The 22554-nt window shown below is 42.5% G+C and overlaps 1 protein-coding gene and 1 long non-coding RNA gene across 5 annotated transcripts in view; one reads left to right on the top strand and one right to left on the bottom strand.

The window, feature by feature from the left end:
* The window catches only part of kitlga (kit ligand a), a 113675-nt gene that overhangs the window by 74213 nt on the left and 16908 nt on the right, over positions 1-22554 (top strand). For 3 of the 4 annotated variants that reach the window (XM_069904305.1, XM_069904306.1, XM_069904302.1), the window contains 4 exons: positions 12450-12595; positions 12688-12749; positions 17490-17567; positions 18197-20939. In XM_069904305.1, the coding sequence (XP_069760406.1) occupies positions 12450-12595; positions 12688-12749; positions 17490-17547 (266 nt within the window). In that variant the 3' untranslated portion in view covers positions 17548-17567; positions 18197-20939. Of the gene's footprint in view, positions 1-12449; positions 12596-12687; positions 12750-17489; positions 17568-18196; positions 20940-22554 lie in introns of those variants that run through there. The other variant, XM_069904303.1, reaches the window with a different exon arrangement.
* LOC138746238 (uncharacterized) overlaps positions 3977-22554 on the bottom strand; it is a 36442-nt gene continuing 17864 nt past the window's right edge. Inside the window, exon 2 of the long non-coding RNA XR_011346815.1 lies at positions 3977-5221. This is a non-coding gene — a long non-coding RNA (uncharacterized lncRNA). The remainder of the gene's footprint in view (positions 5222-22554) is intronic.

Genomic DNA, 22554 nt, shown 5'->3' on the forward strand with positions numbered 1-22554 from the left:
CAAAAGAGTCTGGAAAAACAACCAACTGAAAAACCTCACAAAGATAAGCGTATACAGAGCCGTTGTCATACCCACACTCCTGTTCAGCTCCGAATCATGGGTCCTCTACCGGCATCACCTACGGCTCCTAGAACGCTTCCTCCAGCGTTGTCTCCGCTCCATCCTCAACATTCATTGGAGCGACTTCATCCCTAACATCGAAGTACTCGAGATGGCAGAGGCCGACAGCATCGAATCCACGCTGTTGAAGATCCAACTGCGCTGGGTAGGTCACGTCTCCAGAATGGAGGACCATCGCCTTCCCAAGATCGTGTTATATGGCGAGCTCTCCACTGGCCACCGTGTCAGAGGTGCACCAAAGAAGAGGTACAAGGACTGCCTAAAGAAATCTCTTGGTGCCTGCCGCATTGACCACCGCCAGTGGGCTGATATCGCCTCAAACCATGCATCTTGGCGCCTCACAGTTCGGCGGGCAGCAACCTCCTTTGAAGAAGACCGCAGAGCCCACCTCACTGACAAAAGACAAAGGAGGAAAAACCCAACACCCAACCCCAACCAACAAATTTTCCCCTGCAACCACTGCAACCGTGTCTGCCTGTCCCGCATCGGACTTGTCAGCCACAAACGAGCCTGCAGCTGACATGGACATTTACCCCCTCCATAAATCTTCGTCCGCGAAGCCAAGCCAAAGAAGAAGAGATACCATACAACATCTACTTTGACTTCTTCTAAAATCTTCTTTGATGTTGTTTTGTGTCCTGACTCACACTGACTTCCAAGAAACATCAGGTGTTTCCTCTTTCCAGCTGTGCTGTCTGAAACCACAAAGTCACCTCCTCTGACTTTCCTTCTCTCTCTGAATTGTCTCCATTATGCAAAATTCTGCCCTAAGTTTTTTCAGTTTAACTTTTCAGTCCCTGGTATTATGGTAGTGGCTCAACATCAGTTGATCAATTATACCTGATGAAGGGCCCAGACCTGAAACGTTGGATACCCTTTACTTCCCATGGATGATGCATGATCTGCTGAGTTTCTCCAGAACTTTTGTGTATTGCATCAGTAAGTTAATGCTCACTGAGGTATTACTCAAAAGATCTTCATAGTGTTTGAATGGAGTCAACATCAGAATGTAGTCTCTCTCTCAATTCAATCTATGTTTGATTTAGGTCGCTCAGTAAAATCAAAATTTATTGTTACGAGATTCGTAGTTTTGTGGCAGCATCACACTGCAAACATTTATATGAATCACCTTACAAAATAAATTTAAAAAATAGTGTGAGAAAAAGTCAAAATAAAGCAGTCTGTGGTTCATTGATCATTCAGGAATCTGATGGCAGTAGGGAAGAAGCTGTCTTTGTGCTACCGAGTGCTCATCTTCAGGCTCCTGTATCTTTTCCCCAATGGTAGCAGAGTGAAGAGGGCATGGCCTGGGTTTTTGACGATAGAGGCTGCTTTCCTAAAACACCACCTCTTGTAGATGTTCTCAATGGAGTGAAATAAATAACAAACACTTTATGGAAACAAAATTCTGCCCCAAAAAGTGTGCATTCTTTCCATCAGCGTGTGCCAAACACTGTGAACCCACCTCACCATTGGATCCGTTGCTGTGTCATTTGGCTTCCATCTGACTTGTGGATTCATGAAATGACACGACTGTCACCTTGAAACATTTGGAGCCTGCTCTCTCTCACTGTCTCAATAGATGTGAAGCTCTTTCTAGGACTTGCTTCGTGAAGAAAATATTTGCATTGCTGGGAAAATACTGAAGCACTGTCCAACAGCATCCTGTACTCAGGCTGGTCCTCTCGGGCAGCTGACCCTGATCTCTGTCTTCAGCCTGCTGCCTTCCAGGTTGATCTCTCATCCTTGCAGTGGCCTCTGCAGATGGTGCAGTGACAGATATCTCCTGCCTCCATCCTCGCAGCCCACAATGCAGTATCTAGTTTCTTGCCGCAAGATGAACAAGCGTCTGTCCCTTGAACAGTCGGCAGCACAATGACCGCTCCTCTTTTGTAAAATATTTATCATATTCTGTTTATACAATGATAGAACACCACGGCTCAGAAAAAGGCCCTTTGGCCACTCTCGTCCATGCTGAAGTTCTATTCCTTGTCAACCATAGCCCCCCCATACCCATCCCAACCACGTACTCATCCAATCTTCTCTTATATGTCAAAATTGGAGGGGGTCAAAGATGGTTCACTAGGATGATTCTTGGAATTAAAGGGTTATCATGTGACAGCTCACTCGAATTTAGGAGAATGAGTGGGGATCTCATTGAAACATTTTGAATGTTGAAAGGTATGGACAATTTTTTTTACATAGAAGGGGAATTGAGGGTGAAAACGCAGGTAGGTGGAGATGACCCTATCATCAGATCAGCCTTGATCTCGTTAAATGGCAGAAAAGGCTCAACAGGCTGGATGGCCGACTCCTGCTTCTATTTCTTATGTTCTTATGACAAAGTAGATGTAGAGTGGTTGTTTCCCATGGTGGGAGAGTCTGGGAGAAGAGGGCACAGAATTGAAAGGTGTCTGCTTAAAACAGAGATGTAGAGGAATTTCTTCAGTCATAGGATTGTGAATCAGTAGAATTTGTTGCCACGGGCAGTTGTGGAGGCTAGGTCATTGGGTGTTTTTAAGGGAGAAATTGATAGGTTCTTAATTAGCCAAGGCATCAAACGTTATGGGGAAAAAGTCAGGCAGTGGACTGAGTGGGAAAAGGATCAGTCACGATTAAACGGCAGAGCAGACTCAATAGGCTGAATAGAAGTAAAACACGAAAGTCTGCGGACACCGTGGTTGAAGTAAAAACACAATGCTGGAGAAACTCAGCAGGCTGAACAGTGTCCTTTATGTAGCAAAGGTAAAGATACATAGCCAATGTTCCAGGCTTGAGCCCTTCATCAAGGGCTGAATAGCCTATTTCTGCTCCTACGTCTTATATTCTTGTGGTTTTATCTCTGCTGGGAGCTCCTTCTCACTCTCATCACCAGGGTGCAGTGCTGCTGGAGCTCACTAGACTGCTACTCTGGCACCTCATGGGCCGGCTCTGGCACCTCCTTGTTGCCGTTTTTGATGAGCTCCGGCACCTAAAAAAGTTAGCACTGCACCACTCCTCACCACCCTAATGAAGTTTCCCTTAAACGTTTCACTTTTCACCCCTAACTGATGTCCTTTCCTTCTTGTCTCAGTAGAAAAAGCTTAAAGATTACCTGCTCCTGGGGGTCCCACACTCTCATTTATTCCCTTGCTGTATTACTATAGCCTTCAGCTCTACATTACTCAATCTTTTCTCAGTCTCCTTGGCACACATGTGTGGCATGCATTGTCTCGATTTCCGGCTTAGTTGCTCTGAAGATCCTGGCAATAATAGGCATTTAACTCGCTGAAGTCAAGCCAATGCTGTGACCAACAAGTAAGATGGAAAACTGCTACTTATAACTGACTCAGCACATTGCTTTGTACCACAATTTATTTGTAACTACAAATATTTATTCCCCACCCACTCTTCCTTGTATGCTATCTCTCTTTTATCTTTCTGGCAGAAGCTCATCAGATGGCAAACCAAATCTCTGATTTGGAAAGAAGAATTTTAATATTCACGTTATGCTTCAGAAGGTATTTTCTTTGGCAACTAACATTAGCAACCTCTCCTGGGATATCAGATTCACTGCCTTGCCTTTTCTCCTCAGCCTCTTGGCTCCACATTGCTTAGTCTGTTGTTGATCTCCTTGGCATGCAACATTTGCCTGTTTTTATCCTGTGTCTGGCTCAAGCCTTCCTGGGGAAGGTTTAGCGTTGCCAGCTTTCGTAGCTTTTTTACCCACTCTGTTTCCTCATGTTATGCACCAGTGGTGCCAGTGTTTTGTCCAGAGGACAGGGTCACTGCTCCCCGAGACGTGAGCGGCTCCCTGATTTCTTCACCTTCCTGGGACATGATTCTTGCAAGCACTCCATCCCTCAATCCAAGTGACTCAATCTCATGATCAAGTTTATTATTATCTGATTGCACATATATGACGAATCTCTCCAGTCCATACACAAAAACTCACGATACATAAATAATCAAAATAAATATTTGGGATGATTTACACAATTACAGGATATCGTTCTCAGACTCTCAGCCTGTGGGAAAAAGCTATTCGCCAGCTTTGCAGTCCTGATTTTGATGTTACTGTACCTTCTTTTTGATGGTAGTGGGTCAAAGAAACTGTGCTTTTGATGGAAAGTGTCTTCTATAATTCTTTGAGCCCTATTTAGGCAATGTTCACAGTAAATGTCATTAATAGAAGGAAGGGAGACCTCTCGGCTGTTTTAATGATCCTCTGTATAGACCCAGTCTGATGCTTTGCAGCCACCGTCCCACACAATGATGTAGCCAGACAGGACCCTCTCAACTGTGCTCCTATAAAATGTTGTTGAGATGGGAGAGTTGGTAGCCTTGCCTTACTTAACCTCCTTAGGAAGTGTAGGCCTTCCTGACTGATAAGGAGGTGTTGTGGAAGTGTGATTGTTTGTGCATGCTCCTGGTCAATTACTTTGATGGACCACAGGGAGCAGCAGAGCACAGGAACAGGCCCTTCAACCTATCATGTCTGTGCCAACCATGATGTTAAATGAACATAATCTCACCTGCCTGTTTGTGGTCTTTATCTGTTTATTCCTTGCCTGTTCATATGCCTGTCTAAATCCCTTTTAATCTGCTTCTACCTCCTCCCCTTCTAAGCACCTCAGATTTCAAATTTATTGTCAGAGAACATACATGACATCACATACAACCCTGAAATTCTTTCTCCTGTGGACGTGGCAGAATTACCAGTTATTGGTATTGCAAAAAAACTGTACACATGTAAACAAATGTAAACAAACTGTGTGATACAGAGAAGGAATAAAATCAATCAAGTGCAAAAGTGTCTTTAAATGAGTCCCTTGTTGAGCCTGTCGTTGAGGAGTCTGATGGTGGATGGGTAGTAGCTGTTCCTGAACCTGGTGGCTTGAGTTTTGTGGCACCGACACCTCTTTCCGGACGATAGCAATGGGAATAGAGTGTGTGCTCGGAAGTACACGATGGCAGTGTTCCATGTAGACGTTCTCAGTGGTGGGGAGGGTTTTGCCTGTGATGTCCTGGGTTGTGTCCACTACCTTTTGCTGGGCTTTACGCTCAGGGGTATTGGTGTCCCCATATCAGACCATGATACATCCGATCTACCTAGCATACTCTGTGTAAGAAAAACTTGTGAATCTTTAAGCTTTCCCCCCTCTTAACTTAAACCTATGACCTCTAGTTTTCCACTCTTGGAAAAAGACTGACCATCTTTATTGGAATCCCAACACCTTGTCTCCAGATACCTCGGAGGGACCTGCATACATGCATGGCACCAGTTTTCATTACAGCAAGGGAAAATAGCTGAGGTGTTTTCTACCTTCTATTAAATTGACTGACCACTGTATCAATACACATCCTTTATCATTACTACCTCAAACAATCAGCTTTCTGAATATACACCTCTCGGTCACGTTGCTGTCCATTACTTGAGACAGAATGTGGTTGTGGGTGTGATCAAGGCAGTTAGTAAGAAATAAGTTGCTTTAAGAACCACCAAGCTGCTGCTAAAGTATTAAAGATTTCTTGTCAGAGTAGATACATGACATCACATTACAACCCTGCAATTCCTTTTGCCTGCTGCCATAGCAGAATTACCACTAATTAGTGGTGCAAAAGATAAACTGTACACAGTGTAAACATATAAAAGGAATGTAAACAGATAACGAATGTAAACAAACTTTGCAATACAGAGAGAGCAAAGAAAATCAATAAAGAGCAGAAGTCGGAAACCTTAAATGAGTCCCTGATTGAGTTTGTTGTTGAGGAGGATGATGGTGGAGGGGAAGCAGCTGTTCCTGAACCTGGTGGGGCATCGTGTGGCACCTAGACCTCTTTCTTGATGGCAGCAGCAAGAACAGAGGGTGCTGGGTGGTGAGGGTCCTTTTTTTTGAATATTTTTTTCAAAACTCATATAGAACATTATTACATACATCATATAAATAGTATTTTAAAATTACAGTCTCATATGATTGCCCAAATCTCACCCCCCCCACCACCCCCCCCCACTACCAACATTAAAAACAAACGGGGTGTTTGAGCAGCCTTCATTAATTCGTCCATCTCTTGAGGTTCAGGAATTCAACATTATTGTACTGACAATAACCACACCAGCAGTGCGAGTATAAGACAGCTTTAATAAACTAATATGTTCACTAAGAGGCCTTGTCTCTCTGCAAGATGAACCTGGAAGGCTAGACTGTAGCTCTGGACTGCTTTATAGACAAGGTCACCGGGATGACCCCTGGTGACCTAGTGGTATGATTATATATCACCACATCTATTAACTTAAACTTCTTCTGGGAAGCTAATTATATCCTAAAGCCAGTATGATTCAAATAAAGTTGCCATACTTTAACAATCACATCATATTTCTTTCTAAGATTGTTGCCTTTTCCGGGGGCACAACTCTGCATGTCCATATTCCATGGATGTTCCCTGACCAGCTCCAAGGCGCCGACTCCAATCCCTCTCCTAGGTACTATCAGCGGCAGAGTGGAGCACTCCGCCACACATGAATGTACAGCCGCAACTAGGGGCGGGCTGATGATGTCACGGTGACGCTGTCAGCCCATGACGTATCTAACTTTTCTCTCTCCAGTTCACTCACCCCTCTCCATCCATGACTCCCTCAGGGCAGGGGCAACCAGCAGGGGGTGTCAGGGGGTAGCCGGGGTGGGCTATAGCAGCCCTGCCACCCTCTCTGGCCTCCAGCACCTCACTAGGCCACTTCGGCCTTCAGGGCCACTTGTCGGCGTCAGTGGCTCAAAAAATGGCAGAGTAATGAACGTCTATCCTACCTATAAATCTCCCACGCAGCTGCAACCGTTCTTGGAAATGAAGAGTGGTTCCAGCTGCATGGGGGATTATGGGTAACGAAGTCGGCCGTTGCTCGGAGTGTATGTATGGCATCATGGCACCATGAGCCACGCCACCTGAAAGCCACATCAATGCCCCAGCTGCCTCCAGGCTGAAAGGTGATATCAGAGCAGGCTATTCTGGGCCTGCAGAGAAAGATAAGAAATACCTTTTCATTAGGCTTTTAGCTGACCTCCATACAGAGGCCCAATTATGAACGGGACGTCATCACTGACCGCTGAGATTCAGCAAACTCCAAGATAGAAATCACCAAAATATTTATTCCTGCGTTCATTGTTCTGTCTTAGTTTCCTCCTTGGGTTGTGTAGCAGATGTCATTCATCGTCACTCACATTGAGTGATTCTGCTGCAGGTGCTCCCACACCCTTGACACATTCTATCTTGAACTACCTCTCTTGTTAGCTTCAGAGAAGGGAATTTAATTTTTTAAATTTAGTCCTATAGCACAGTACAGGCCCTTATGGCCCACAAGCCCATACCACCTAATTACACTTAATTGATCTACAACCTCTATATGTTTTGAAGGGTGGGAGGAAACTGGAGCACCCAGAGGAAACCCACGCAGACACGGGGACAACACACAAACTCCTTACAGACAGCGCCGGATTCGAACCCTGATCACTGGTGCTGTAATAGCGTTGCATGGTGTCTGAATGGCCTGTTTCCATTCTCTTTGTCTCAATGACTCTACAAATGCTGTATTTCACCCTTTGGAATGAAATGCTTTGGATCTTCAGAGTCTGAACTTGAACTTGTACATCCGCGCTCCCTGCCATTTACTATTAAGTCTGTCAGCATTTAAATGGATCACTGTACACCATAGTCAATGCTGATACTGTTAACATCGACACTGACAATGTTGATAACTGTTTGAGTTATCATAAATAAAATATTTTTAAAAGTACCAGGTTTGTAGGTCAATTGATTGTAATTGGGCAGCATGGTCTCGTGGGCCAAAAGGGCATTAAATTTAATTTCAAATTTTAAAAAGGTTTTCCCCTGGACAATGAAGGTTTTGCTTTCTGAACACTTCTAGGAGTACTTTATGGATTTTGGGCTGCTGATGACCTCATTTTACTTCAAACACCCAAAACCATGAAGAGCAACATGTCATTGAAAATTTAGTTTCAGTATTCGCTCTTGGACTTCTTCCCTGCTGATCTTGGTGCAGACAGTGACGAACACAGTGAAAGGTTTCACCAGGACATTGCGAACATGGAAAAGCGGTATCAGAGCAACCGGAATCCATCAATGCTGGCCGACTATTGTTGGACACTGACATGAGAGGCATTAGATGCTGAATGAAAACGTAAATCAGTGGCAAAGCATTTTTAGGACAGTTGCACCAACCCAACGTGTCAGCATCATTAGGCCTTTAACATGCTAAATTCAATAAAAGTTGCTTTAATGTTTCTCCAACTTCCTATGTGACGCAGCAAATCTGAAATTATCTTTGTGTTCAACTTGAAGTTGTCTATCATAATCCCCACTATTTTCTCATTAAGGGTAAACCTTTTGAAAAAATTATTGTCCAGAGTTATTGAAAATTTGGCCAAGGTTTTAAGAAACTTTGGAAAGGAGTAAGGAGAAAGAGGCAGAGAAATTCTGGGAGGGAACTCAAGAATTTCTAGTCCTGACAGTTAAAAGCACAGTGCCCTGTGATGGGGCAATTAAATTCAGGGGCACAGTTCTTGGAAGGTTACAGTGCTGGACAAGGTTATGGAAATGAGGAAGGCCAGGAGTATTGAGATGTTAATTACCTTAATTTTCAGTCTGAAGACATTTTTGATAAATGATGATCTCAAACAATGCCATTAGTATGTCAGCTACACTTAATCATAATGTGGAAGTGATTCTGGGAGCTATGCCAGATCTCTTAAACTAATGCTGAGCATAACAGGCAGACAATATAATTTGATCAAAATTTTAAAATGTGATTGTAGAAGAATGGATGACTTTCCATTTTAGGGCAATGTTTCCCATCTGTAAAACAGCAGTGAGCTGTTTTCCAAAACAGCTGCACTCCTACTAATGAAGGCATTTCCTCTGTGACTTTGGAGGAGGGAGTTCCATTGGTTATAGCTAATGGTGGAGAAGGAATCAGGATTAGTTTCCAGAACAGGGCCACATGGGACAACGGGAGCACACAAGGGTGATGGCCCCATGAGCCTGTTGCTCTTGTTGGTGGAGGTCCCAAGTTTGGGGAATTGCTGAGGGAATAGTCTGGGCAAAGTAACGGCGATTCATTTTGTAGATAGCCAGGGCCACTATGTGCTGGTGGGGAAGGAAATTAGTGTTAATGGAATGGAGGAGTTGCTCGTTAAATGGACTGCTTTGCTTTACAACACTACAACATAGTATAGACCCTTCTGCCTCAATGTTGTGCCGACCTATGCATTCAACACTAATTTTTTTCCAAAATAAAAGCTTTGGACCCCACAAGACACTCAGCCTAGATAATCAAGGGAATGCCATGATTCAAAGGCTGGGACAGGCCTCACGACAGAACACCAGTTCGATGTCAAGATTCAACTACTAAACCTACCCTCCAATAGATCCTCTATAAAGGATTTAAAGTGTACCAATTCCAATTACAGGGCCTGGAAAGAGTCCTGCACTGTTATTTTTCATTTATATAGAACATAGAAAGCTACTGTACAGTACAGGCCCTTCAGCAAATGCCTAGAATTTCCCTAATGTATAACCCTCTATTTTTCTTCGTCCCATCTACCTATCTAATAATCTATTGTAACTGGCTCCACCACCATTGCTGGCAACACATTCCATGCACCCACCATGGGTTCCTTCATTTGTTGAGGAGTTTTGAGTGGAATTGTGGAACATTCCACATCTATCCTGATGAACAATGGAAGACTCCTGAGGTGAGGCCACTACTCTGAGGATCTCCTACTGTGATCCCGTGCGGATGGGATAATTGACTCCCCAGTCGGCACAAATATTCCAATTTCAGCATCTCTGGAACCTCATCAAACCTTGACTGTAGGTCTTCAGTAGCTGACCTCCATCTCCAATGACTCTCCACATTCTTAATATTATGAGGAGTGAATCAAAGTGACTGGAACCTAGTTTCAGTGATGATGGAGAACTTGGGAGAAGACAAGTAGATCGTCTAATTCAGTACCTTTGACTGAATATAGTTGCAAATGATTCAGCCCACTCTTTAATTTAAGTAAGAAAGTCTACAGATGCTGGGGTTGAGTGCAATATTCAAACTCAGCAGATCATCCATCATCCTCAGGAAGTAAAAGAGTAACCAATGTTTTGAGTTTGGGCACTCGGAGGGGAATTACATTTTAAATTTAAATTTAGACATACACCATGGTAACAGACTGTTCTGGATGACAAGCCTATGCTGCCCCAATTAACCTACGACCTCCAGTACATTTTAGAGGGTGGAAGGAAATACAAACTCCTTACAGACAATACTGGGTACGAACCCATGTCGTTGGCACTGAAACAGTGGGGAAGAGAGTTGGAAAAATGGTAGAGAGATGTGGATTTGGGTGGTGAACAGTTTTTACTGTATGAGTTATAGCTCAGTTATGTTTAAATTTTAATATCCCTATCAATGTTTTTTTTTAAATTTTATTTATAAATCACAATAAATCATACAATCAAAATACAAGCCAATACATAATATTTTATCCCATTTAATCCCCACCCCCACAACCCTATCACTCCCACCCCTCCTAACTCCCCCCCCCAAAAAAAACTACCCCAAGAGAAAGAAAAAAGAGATCAACTAACATAATACCCTTCAATTACTTGCCATGGTTTGGGACAAAAGATATTAATGATAATATCACATATACATATACTGGCTCCAAGTTTTAACAAAAAAGGTATAATTATTTCATAAATTATATGTTATTTTTTTCCAAAGGAATGAAAAATCTCATTTTAACATGCCATCTTTGAATACTCAAATTAGTCTAGTTTTTCCAAGTAATTGCAAGACATTTCCTAGCTACAGCTAAAGCCAGTCTCAAAAAAGCAATTTGAAATTTATCTAATTTTAACTCCAAACTCAATGTTTTAATATAACCCAATAAAAATATCATAGGGTCAAGTGAAATTTTAAATTTAAATATAATCTTCAAAAATGCCTTATTTTTATTTCAAAAAGGTTTAACTGTCTCATAACCAAATTGAATGTAAAAAGGCACCCACTTCCTTATGACATCTGAAACATAAATCAGAAGAAATATATTTATATTTCCTTAATTTCTCCAGAGTCAAATATAATTGATGGGTAAAATTATATATAATCAATCTATACCTTACATTGACAATTTTAGTCATACTATCCTTACATACAGATATCCAATCATCCTGAGAAATAGATATCACCAAATCTTTTTCACATTTCATTCTAGATTTATAAACATCCAGTTTAAGCATCTTATTCTGTAATAAAGCATATAATTCAGATATAAATCCTTTCTTAACACCATCAGTAAGTAAAATTTCAAATTTAGATCATTCTATCAATGTTCTTCACCTAAGCCAATAAATGTATTCCACTATTTCACAATTCATCTCAGCTATATCCTTGTGGGAACAAGATTCACAGGATAACTACACTTTGGTAAAATTGTTTCTCTGGAACTTCCAATTGGATTTATCAATGATGTTCCTATATTGTGGTTTTAGTCTCTTTTCAAGTACTAATGTCCTTTTCATGAGGAAAGTTTGACAGATCTTGTCCTGTAATAGTTGGACTTTAGGAGGGGGGATTTCGTGACAGAATCATGACAATAAATCCTGATTCTGATCTTGTTGAAACATTTTGAATGTTGAAAGGCATGAACAGAGTAGATGTAGAAAAGTTGTTTCCCATGGTGGGAGAGGCTAGGACAAAAGGGCACAGCTTCAGGATTAAAGGGTGTCTGTTTAGAACAGAGATGTGGAGGAATTTCTTCAGCCAGAGGGTGGTAAATCTGTTGAATTTGATGTCACAGGCGATGGTGGAGCCCAGGTCATTTAAGGTAAAGATTGATAGGTTGTTGATTAGTCAGGGCATCAAAGGTTATGGGGGAAAGACTGGGCAGTGGGGCTCATGATTGAATGGTGGGGTAGACTCGATGGGCTGAATAGCCTATTTCTGTTTCGATGTCTTATGGTCTTACCCATCTGAATTCCTACGTGAGCTTTGAGACCCACCAGGTTACCTGTACCCTGGAGAGAGAAACCCCAACACTTCATTCATAAAAGAATCACCTTTCACTTCCTGGTGGCTATTACACAATTCACAGAGACAAACAGCACTGAACAGGCCCTTTTGCTCCAACTTGTCCACGCCAATCAAGTTAGCATCCTGGCCTAATCCCATCTACCTGCATAAGCCCTTCTCATCAAAGTCCTTTTAAGGATATAAAGAAATGTGCTTTATTCATGATTTTTGCAACAGATTGACAAAGAAATATATTCTTTTTTCTTAACAGAGCAGCCAATAAAGGAAGCAAAACGATTCAAGGGAGATTGTATGAGCTGTGCCATGATTTTGGACTATTTGCCAACGATTATGATCACGACTGGTTGCATCTTGACCATCACAATTCTCGCTTGCCTCATCATCTATGCACATAAGGTATGTTTGTAATCAAAGGCAATTCTCTGTTCTCATTGATCAAAATCCATCTGTGTGCAACCAATTAACCCTTTGTGCACTTGTTCCCACAGAAACGAAGAAGAAACCGACGCAGTCGAAGTTACCAGGCAGACATTGAATGTGAACCAGACAGGTACTCGAACGTAGTGCCAGGCTACTCAGTAATCGTATCCAATGAGGAGCTGGTTAGGCAGCATCCATGGACAGTCAACATTTTTGAGACGGGAAGTGGAGACAGCAAGCATAAAAAGGAGGGGAAAGGGAGCTGTAGAAGGGCCAATAGGTGATAGGATACTGGATCAAAGTCGGTGGGAGAGATGAAGAGACAGGTATCATAGGAAAGCCCTGGGGGTGAAGGAGGGAAAGGTTTGAGAGAATGGGTGCTGTTAAAGGAGAGAGGAAAACCGTAGAGCTGGATGGGGTGGGGTAAATTAAAAATGGAAAATTCATGTTTATTTTCCAATACATCTGCCCTAGTTCTTTACCCCACCACCACCTCCTGACAGGATTCTCCTTGTCCTCATCTACCACCCCACCAGTTGCCACATTCAACATATCCACTTCCACATTTCCGCCACTTACTACTTGATCCAACCATCAGACATATCTTTCCCTCCCCTTGCCTATCGGTTTTCTGCAGGGACCACTCCCTCTGTGACTCCCTCATCCACTCATCCCTTCCCATTGATCTCACCCCTCGTACCTACCCCCTGTGACTACATGAGGTGCTCCACTTGCACCAACACATCCTCTTCTCTCACCCCCATTCGGGGCTCCAAACACTCCTTTCAAGTGAAGCAACACTTCACTTGTGAATCTGCAGGGGTCATCTACTCCATCCAGTGGTCTCGTGGTGGTCTACTCTGCATCAGAGACACTGGACGCAGACTGGGAGATTGTTTTGTTGAGCACCTCGGCTCTGTCCACTTCAAAGAGTAAAGATTTCCAACATTCCTTGACTGACATGTCTGTCCATGTCCTCATGCACTGCCAAACTGAGGTCACCTGTAGACTGGAGGAATGTCTCAGCCATCTCCAACCACATGTCTTGTGACTCATGTCCTGTCCTTCAGGAAAGTTAGCTGGTATTTGTAAAGGTAAAGGTTCCATTATTGTCATGTAATACTACATTTAGAATGTAACATACATGAAATTCTTTAACTTTATCTACCGTAAAGAAGACAGTTGCCACTTTGTTAAGTGCCCCTCACAGAAATGAGGCTCTAGTGAGGAATGAACTCATGATCCCTGGTTTACAAGACCAGTGCTCTAACCACTGAACTAGTAACGGGGTGAAAAATGAAAGTCTGCAGATGCTGTGATTATAGTGAAAATACAGAAATGCTGGAGGAACTCAGCAGGTCTCGCAACATCCATAGGTAAAGATAATATAACCGACATTTCAGGCCTGTACCCTTTCATACCTTTAAGTTGGTAACGCACGAGACCTGAGTTTACTGCAATCACAGCATCTGCAGAGTTTTGTGTTTGGCTCCACTGATTTCCACTATCTTGTTAGCCATTCTTTTCTCCTCCCTCCTCTCTTCACCTTGTCCTCCTTCCCCCCCTAACCCCCACCCCCCATCTTTTTATTCAGGCAAGTGCCTGATTATCCATATTTCTGATGAGGGGCTCAGGCCAAAAATGTCAACTGCTTTTTACTTCCTATGAATGCTGTGTGATCTGCTGCGTTACCCCAGCTCTTCTGTATGCTGCACTCAACCCCAGCATCTGAAGATTTTCATTTTAACTCTTATGTTCATATCATTGGGCTTTAAAGCTACCTTGGCAGAATATGATGTGTTGTTCTTAAAGTTTACGTTTATATCGTTTAAGTCAAGTTTATGGGAGGCACGGATAAGATAAACAGTCTTTTTCCCAGACAACTTAATCTCTCTTCATCAGCCAACCCCTTTGACCCTGGAATCAACTTAGCATAGAAAAGATAGAGGCAGGTGTTGTTTCCATTGGTAGAGGAGATCAGAACTAGGGGAAATAGCCTCAAGATTTAGAGTAGTAGATTTAGGACAGAGATGAGAAGGAACTACTTTTCCCAGAGGGTGGTGGATCTGTGGAATTCACTGCCCATTGAACCAGTGGAGGTGACCTCAGTAAATATATTTAAAACAAGGTTGGATGGATTTTAACATGGTAGGGGAATTAAAGGATATGGGGAAAAGGCGGGTAGATGGAGATGACCCCATCATCAGATTGGCCATTATCTCATTGAATAGCAGAGCAGGCTTGATGGGCTGGATGGCCTCCTCCTGCCCCTATTTCTTATCTTCTTATGTTCTCCCTGTGACTGCATTTCCCCCCAGGTTCTCCACTTCCCTTCCACAACTAAACATAGTTAGCGTAGCGGTTAGCGCAACACTGTTACAGCGCCAGTGATTGGGACTTGGGTTTGAATCCCGCATTGACTCTAAGGAGTTTGTACGTTCTCTCCAAGTCTGCATGGGTTTTCCCCAGGGGTTCCAATTTCCTCCCACATTTCAAAAGGTATGGGGGCTGTAGGTCAATTGGGTGTGATTGGGCAGTATGGGCTCGTGGGCCAAAACTAAAAGGCCTGTGTATGTCGGGGTTGGTAGATTAAATGGTTATTGTAAGTTACTTCTTCTGTGTAGGTATGGATTCAAATCTTGGAGTAAAGAGGAAGTTTAGATGCCAGAGAATAAGTTTGAGAGGAATAAAATTGGCCTGTTTCTGTGCTGGTGTTCTGTGGTTCTGTTGTTGCCAGGACTTGAGGAATTAAGTCACAGGGAAAGGTCCCACAGGTTAGGATTTTATTACCTGGAGAATGAGGGGAGATTTGTTAGAGGTATAAAACTTTATGTGGGGTATAGATAGAGTAGATGCTAGCAAGCATTTTTCACTGAGGCCAGGTGAGACAAGAGATAGAGGACACGAGTTAAAGGTGAAAAGTGAAATGTTTACAAAGATCCAGCCCTCAATGTTGTTTAAAGGGAGGATGAGGAGGAACTTCTTTACACAGAGAATGGTACGAGTGTGGAACGAGCTGCCTGTTGATGATGTGAATGCGGGCTCAATTTTTGACGTTTGAGAAAATTTGTACATGTACTTGGATGGGAGGGGTATGGAGGGACGTGGTCTGAGTGCTGGTCAACGAGACTTGGCAAAATATTAGCTCGGCACAGATTAGATGGGCTGAAGGGCCTGTATCTGTGCTGTAGTGTTCTATTATTTTATGAAAGCCTTCAGTGCCATAAGAAATATTGAATTCTTTCAGCTTAATCTGCCCTTCTGCTATATCGTGGCTGATCTGCCATCAGTTACCATCTACCCGTGTTTTACCCCATTCCTTTTCATTTCTCTGCTTCAGCATCAGTGCATAGAAGTGTTTCCCTACTCCTGACGAACCTGGATCTGTTTTAGATTCGGCCTCGAGGTCCCAAATTTCTTGACCTACTTCATTGGTCGGGGCATTGAAGACACATGTTGGCTCATCTTGTTTAAGTTATACAAGGCACACTTGGAATATTGTGTGCAGTTCTGTTTATCAAGCTGCAAGAAGGATATTATAAAGTTGGAAAGGGCACAGAAGAGATTTAAAAAGTTGTTGCCAGGATTAGGGAAGTTAAATTATCGTGAAAGGTTCTGAAGGATGATTCTGGGAGTGAAAGGGTTATCATACAAAGAGAGTTTGACAACTCTTGGCCTGCACTTGTTGCAATTCAGTAGAATGAGGGGTGATCTCATCGAAACATTTCAAATGTTGAAAGATGTGGACAGATTAGATGTTGTAAAGTTGTTTCCCACGGAGGGAGAGCCGAGGACAAGAGGGCACAACTTCAGGATTGAAAAGTATCTGCTTAGAACAGAGATGTGTAGGAAGTTCTTCAGCCAGAGGGTAGTAAATCTGGAATTTGTTGCCACAGGCAGATGTGGAAGTTGGGTTATTGAGTGTATTCAAGGCAGAGATTTGATAGGTTCTTGATTAGCCAGGGCATCAAAGGTTATGGGGAGAAGGCCAGGTAGTGGGGTTGAGTGGTAAAAATTGATCAGCTCATGATTAAATAGCAGGACAGACTGGATGGGCTGAATAACCTATTTCTGCCTCTATGTCTTATGGAAAAGTAGCCCTATTTTCCTTCGAGCATAGGAGGTTAAATGCTTTATTGAGGTTTATAAAATCACAAGGGACTTGAAGGTCATAGAATTGTGGTATTCTGTCTCTTAGAGTGGGAGAATTGAAAATGAGAGGGCATAACTATAAGGTGAGAGATGGGTAGAATGTAGAAGGGAGGTGAGGGGTCAATTCTTCACTCAGAGGATGGTAGGAACATGGAACGAGATGCCAGACAACGTTGGTGGAGGCGGGGACATTAGCTGCCTTAAATAAACATTTGGATAACTCAATAGATGAGAAGGAATTGGAGCGGGACTGGGACTAATGTGGGCAAGTGGGACTAAAGAGCACGTTGTTCAGCCCAGACAAGATGGGACTGTTTCCATGCTGTCGGACTCCGTGGCTCTACAGAAATCATTTCTAACCCTACAGGTTGTCCTTCCCCCTCACTTAATGACTTGAAATTTTCAGTTGTCTTCTTTAGATCATTTTCTCTGGAGGTCAAAGGCCAAAGAATGGGTTGTTGGAAGAGTATACAATTCTGAGAGGTGTAGATTGGGTAGACAAAATCTTTATCACAGGATAGAAATACCAAATACTACAGGGCAGAGATTTAAGGTGAGGTGGGGAGAGAAGTTTAAAGGAGATTTACAAGGCAAGTTTTTTTTTTTTTTATTTACACACAGTGCGGTAAAGGCCTTGAAGACACTGTTTTGCAATTCATTAATATTCAGAACCAGCTGAATTATTGCAGTGATTAATGGCCTATTTTTTGGTTTGCAGGACGGACAATGAACAAGAGGTCCAATTCATCGCTGAAAATCAAGATTCTTGTACATAAAGTTTCTAGCCAATAATGTGGTAGGTCAATGTTTCATTCAAGTTATTTTAATCACATCACATGGAGTAATAACATAGGAGCAGGAGCAGGTCATTCAGCCCTTCAGAGAAAGGCTATTTGGCCTTTCTGCTTTTGATGGTGCATCTGTGGAAGTTGCTGAAGGACAGGTGGGATGTGCTGAATTTCCTTTGAATTTGTAGAGGCATTGCTGTGATTTCTTAACCATTGTTTCAACGTAACTATGAATGGAGAGGTTTATTCAAACAACCTGAAGCTACCTACTCTTTCCCCTTCATCACCACTCTTGTGGACAGGCTGTGGCCTCTGCCTCCTCTCCTGAAGTCATTGATCATCTTGTAGGCATTGCTATAGGTTTAACCAGGCCCTCTGATCTGGGTTTAGGGAAGGAACTCTGGTGTTTAGAAGGCAGGATATTAAAGGCACGGCTGCCGGTGGTGGCTGATGGAAATTAGAGACTGGGGATCTCAGTAAACGGTGGGAATGGAAAGGGAAACGGAGAAAGGGAGGGGCAAGATCTTGTGAATGAAGTGCATTTGAGGTTTATGCATTTGGAAAGAAATTTACAAGGAAAGAATTACAAATTGTGCATCTGCATCATGTCACCTATTTTGTTTTCCTTTCATACAAGGTACTCAGCTTGTTTGGTTTCTGAACTGGTCCAATATTTTCCACATCTGTGTTATTTCCATTTGATATGAAGCAAAGGACTGGATTAATGTGATGGACTACTAGCAACTTCTTTGGCGTGCTAGTTATTGGAGAGTCTCCCAGTGACCATTGAATGGGCATCTTAGTTGAAGGGAGTGCACCTATATTCACCGAGTGAAAGCCCCTTATCATCTCCTCAAACTTGCAATGACTCCAAATTGTACCACAACTTGACATCAGCTTGGACAATGCAACCAAGAGCCTTGACTGGAAGAGATGGTGGGATTAACAAGAGAGTGGGGATGTGTGCCCCTTCATGGTGTAAAAACTCCTTTGGGTTCTTACAAAACTATCTGCATCCAAACAAGTTCACCAACCTGGCAACAATGAGAAGTCAGGTTCTACACCTTTTGTTCATAGAACCATGCAGTAGGAGGCCATTCAGCCCAGGATGGCCATGTTGGACATAACACAGCCCATTGCACGTTGAGTTTGAAGGTACAAACAACATTGGGTAAAGACCCATTATGAACAGTTGTCAAGGTGCAGGACCACACTGATTGCTTTAAATTGAATCCTCAAAATGCTCAATAGTCGTCTCACTTGGCATTCAGCATGGAAACTGAGATGCAGAAATTCAAGGATAACATCCTGAATTCTGATGGCTCTCCGAACAATCCTGTACATATCCAACACAACCACTTATTTGCCCTTCATGTATTATAGTTTATGTTGAAATAGTGAATGGTTCACATTGTTTAACATGCAGCAGGGTGTTAGACAATCAATTTGCAAAGCCACATCCCATGAAGTAAAAGATACTAATCCAAATGTGCCTTTAAATGGTGTTATAGCTAAGATTTTAACCTAATGTGACGAGTATGGTCTGATTAACCATTCGTAAATCTTCTTGTTGTTTGTGGGATCATGTTGTGCAGCAATTGGTGAATATTTTTCCAATATTACACTTCAAAGTCCAGTAAAATCCCCATTATCCAGAATTCAAGCAACCAGCTGTCTCAAGCATCCGGCACAAAATTTACAGAAATAGATTTTAAAAATCGAAAGTTTAAAATTTGTACTCCCTAGCAGATAGTTCTCCAATCCATGTATCACTCAATCTCAAGCAATCAGAAAATTCATTTATCCGGCATCTACCAGTCCCCATAGGTGCCGGATACTAGGGTTTTACTGTAATTTCATTGGCCGTAAAATTTTTAAAGCTAATGCAAATCACTTCAGTTTTCATGATGCTGGATGTTCCTCCCAGCTGTAAAACCTGGCTCATTGGGTTTAAACGTGAAGATTACATCTATTTGTCACAAATTATCAGGCACAGTGAGGAGGGTTTAGAGATCAGGAGCCATTCAAAGGATGTGGACATAAACATTGTGCTGACCTCCCAGTGTAGCACTGTGGGAGTGCTGCACTGTCAACAGTTCCATCTCTCAGATGGAACATTAAGTCAAGATTGTGTCTACTCTCTCAAGAGTTTGCACAAGACCCTACAGTACTAATTTGTAAAAAAGCAGAAGTTTATCGCCACATCCTGACCAGTATACAGTATCATCTGGAAATCGACATTAGGACAGCATGGTTAACACAACGCCATTACGGTGCCAACAACCTGGGTTGAGTCTGTACGTTTGCCCCGTGTCCACAAGGATTTTCTCTGAGGGCTCTGGTTTCCTTAAAAATCGTATGAGATTTGGTTTATTAAAAACACCGAAAGGTTGGAGGAACTCAGAAAGTCTTGCATTTTCGATAGGAGGTAAAGATATATTCCAACATTCCAGACCTTGAAGAAGGGCTCAGGCCCGAAACATTGATAATGTATTTGTATCACTGATGGATGCTGTTAAACTGAGTTTCTCCAGCATTTCTGTTTTTCCTATAATCATGTTTGCAGACTTTCATGTTTAACTCTCTCATTGTAGGTTAATTGGTGTGTTTGGGTGGCACCGTCTTGTGGGCTAGAAGGGCCTGTTACCGTGCTGTATGTCTAAAATTAAAATGACCAAAATTAAATTAGCCTGGACTGTAAAACACTGATTAATGAGGGATATCCTGAAGAGATGAAAGATGCTATATAAATCAAATTTCCTTCTTACTAAATAATGGAGACCATGGTCAGATCTTTACGAGCTCAAGTGATTTTGGACTTAGTAAAATATAAACTGTACCATTGCAGCAACATTTATCAGAACAAATTACTGAACTCGTGTTCTAAAGAAGGGCCTCCCTTTCATCTAATTCTATTACCATGCTTTCAATCCCCTGTCCTAATATCTCCTTCAATGTTTGAATTTAAATCTTTTCATATTTAATATTTTTAAATTTAGATATACCACACAGTAACAGGCCCTTCTGTCCCACGAGCCCATGCTGTCCAATTACACCCAATTGACCTATAATCCTCATACATTTTTGAAAGGTGGGAAGAAACCGGAGCACCTGGAGGAAACCCACGCAGATACAGAGAGAATGTACAAACTCCTTAAGGACAGCACTAGATTCAAACTCAGGTCGCTGTCACAGTAAAAGTGTTAAGCTGACCGCTAGACATTTGGTAGACATTCCTGTTGAGAATTTTACTGTGTTAAGGGGCTGTAGAAATTAATGTTATTTTGTACTCACTAAACTCACTTGGGGCAATGGGATAAATGGACAGTATTTCAATTAATGTCTTCACACTCCTTTTAATAAATTTCTTGATTTTATAACTGTTCCCAATCTCTCTCTCTCTGCTGACTTTGTGCCCATTTCGTGACTTCCTGAAAGTTCACATTGTTGCCTAGTTCAACGTGGTTGAATTGTCCTCTCTAATGCCTTGTTTTAAAATTGTGGTCCTGGAAAGTCTGTGGGATATTTTATGGGTCAACTTTCTTTTGAGATGTTCTTGGGTTTCCCAGAAGAGACTAGCAGTGGGAGACATCAGTGCAGAGATGGAGCAGGAAATCCTGGCCAAATCTGGGGCTTGGTTGGAGATCTGAAGATCAGCAGTAAAATCACATGTTTACCTACCTGAACTAGTTCCCTTTGTCTGTGTTTGAACCAATCCAACTAATGAGGGTGTTGGCAGGACTCGGGGGTCCTAAGCTACAGGGAGAGATTGAGCAGACTGGAGTTTTATTCCTTGGAGCACAGGAGGATGAGGGTTGACCTCACAAAGGCGTACAACATCATGAGAGGAATAGATCAGGTGAATGCACAGTCTTTTGCCCAGAGCAGGGGGATGTGTAACTAGAGGACAGAGGTTTAAGGTGAGGGGGTTGGGGGTGGGAGAGATTTAACAGGAACCTGACAGGTAACATTTACACAAAGGATGTGGGTGTGTGGAACAGGCCATCAGAAGAGATGGTTGAGGCAAGTACTTCTGTAACGTTTAAGAAAAAATTGGATGGATATTTGGATAGGATGGGTTGAGAGGGATAGGGGCTAAACACAGGCAGGTGGGTCATTTTAGTTGGCATGAATAAATTGGCATAGGTTCTTTGTGATTAGTAAGGGATTACTTAAGGTGGTTTGTGAGTGGGGAAAAAAAGGTTGAGAACCTCTGCTCTAGACCCATTTATCACTGAAATATTTTACTTGAGAAAAATTGTCATTGGCCCATTTCCTTTGGAGTTCTGAAACGGTGCACATAACGAGTCAATTAGGGACGATTAAAACAGTGGTTTTCAAGCTTTTTCTTTCCACTCTCTTAGTAATCCCTTCCTAATCACAGAGCACCTGTGCCATAGGGATTACTTAAGGTGGTTTTTGAGTGGAAAGAAAAAGGCTGAAAACCACTGCTATGAACCTTTCCTGTCCAAGTTTTTTAAACATTTTAACTTCACCCAGCCTTTTTGATTTAAGAAATATAGTCTACCGCAAAGTTGTCAAGGAATGTCCCCCGATCTTAAGTTGGAGATCGGATGTGACGGCATGGATCAGGGATCTGACCTTGCTCCCTGGCTCTTACCTGAAGCAGAGCTCATGGTAGGAGCAGCCTCGAGAAAGCTGCTCCCTGAGAAATATGGATGCTGGAATCTTATTAAATGAGAAATTGGAGGGTCTCAGCAGGTCAGACAGCATCCGTGGTTAGAGATTTTCCTGCCTAAATGTCTTTCAATCATTGTAATTATCCAGCACTTCCTCTGACAGCTTGGTTCATAGACCTACCACCCTCTGAGTGTAAAAGATGCCCCTCAGGTCCCCTTTAACTCTTTGCCTTCTCACTTTGGATCTATTCCCTCCAGGCTTAACGCTCCCTACTCTGGGATTAAGGACTGTGACCATTTGCCGTATCAATGCCTCTCATCATTTTGTGTACCACCGTGAGGTTGCGCCTCTGCT

This window comes from Narcine bancroftii, chromosome 11, assembly GCF_036971445.1.
Source record: "Narcine bancroftii isolate sNarBan1 chromosome 11, sNarBan1.hap1, whole genome shotgun sequence".
In the NCBI taxonomy this organism is placed as follows: domain Eukaryota; kingdom Metazoa; phylum Chordata; class Chondrichthyes; order Torpediniformes; family Narcinidae; genus Narcine; species Narcine bancroftii.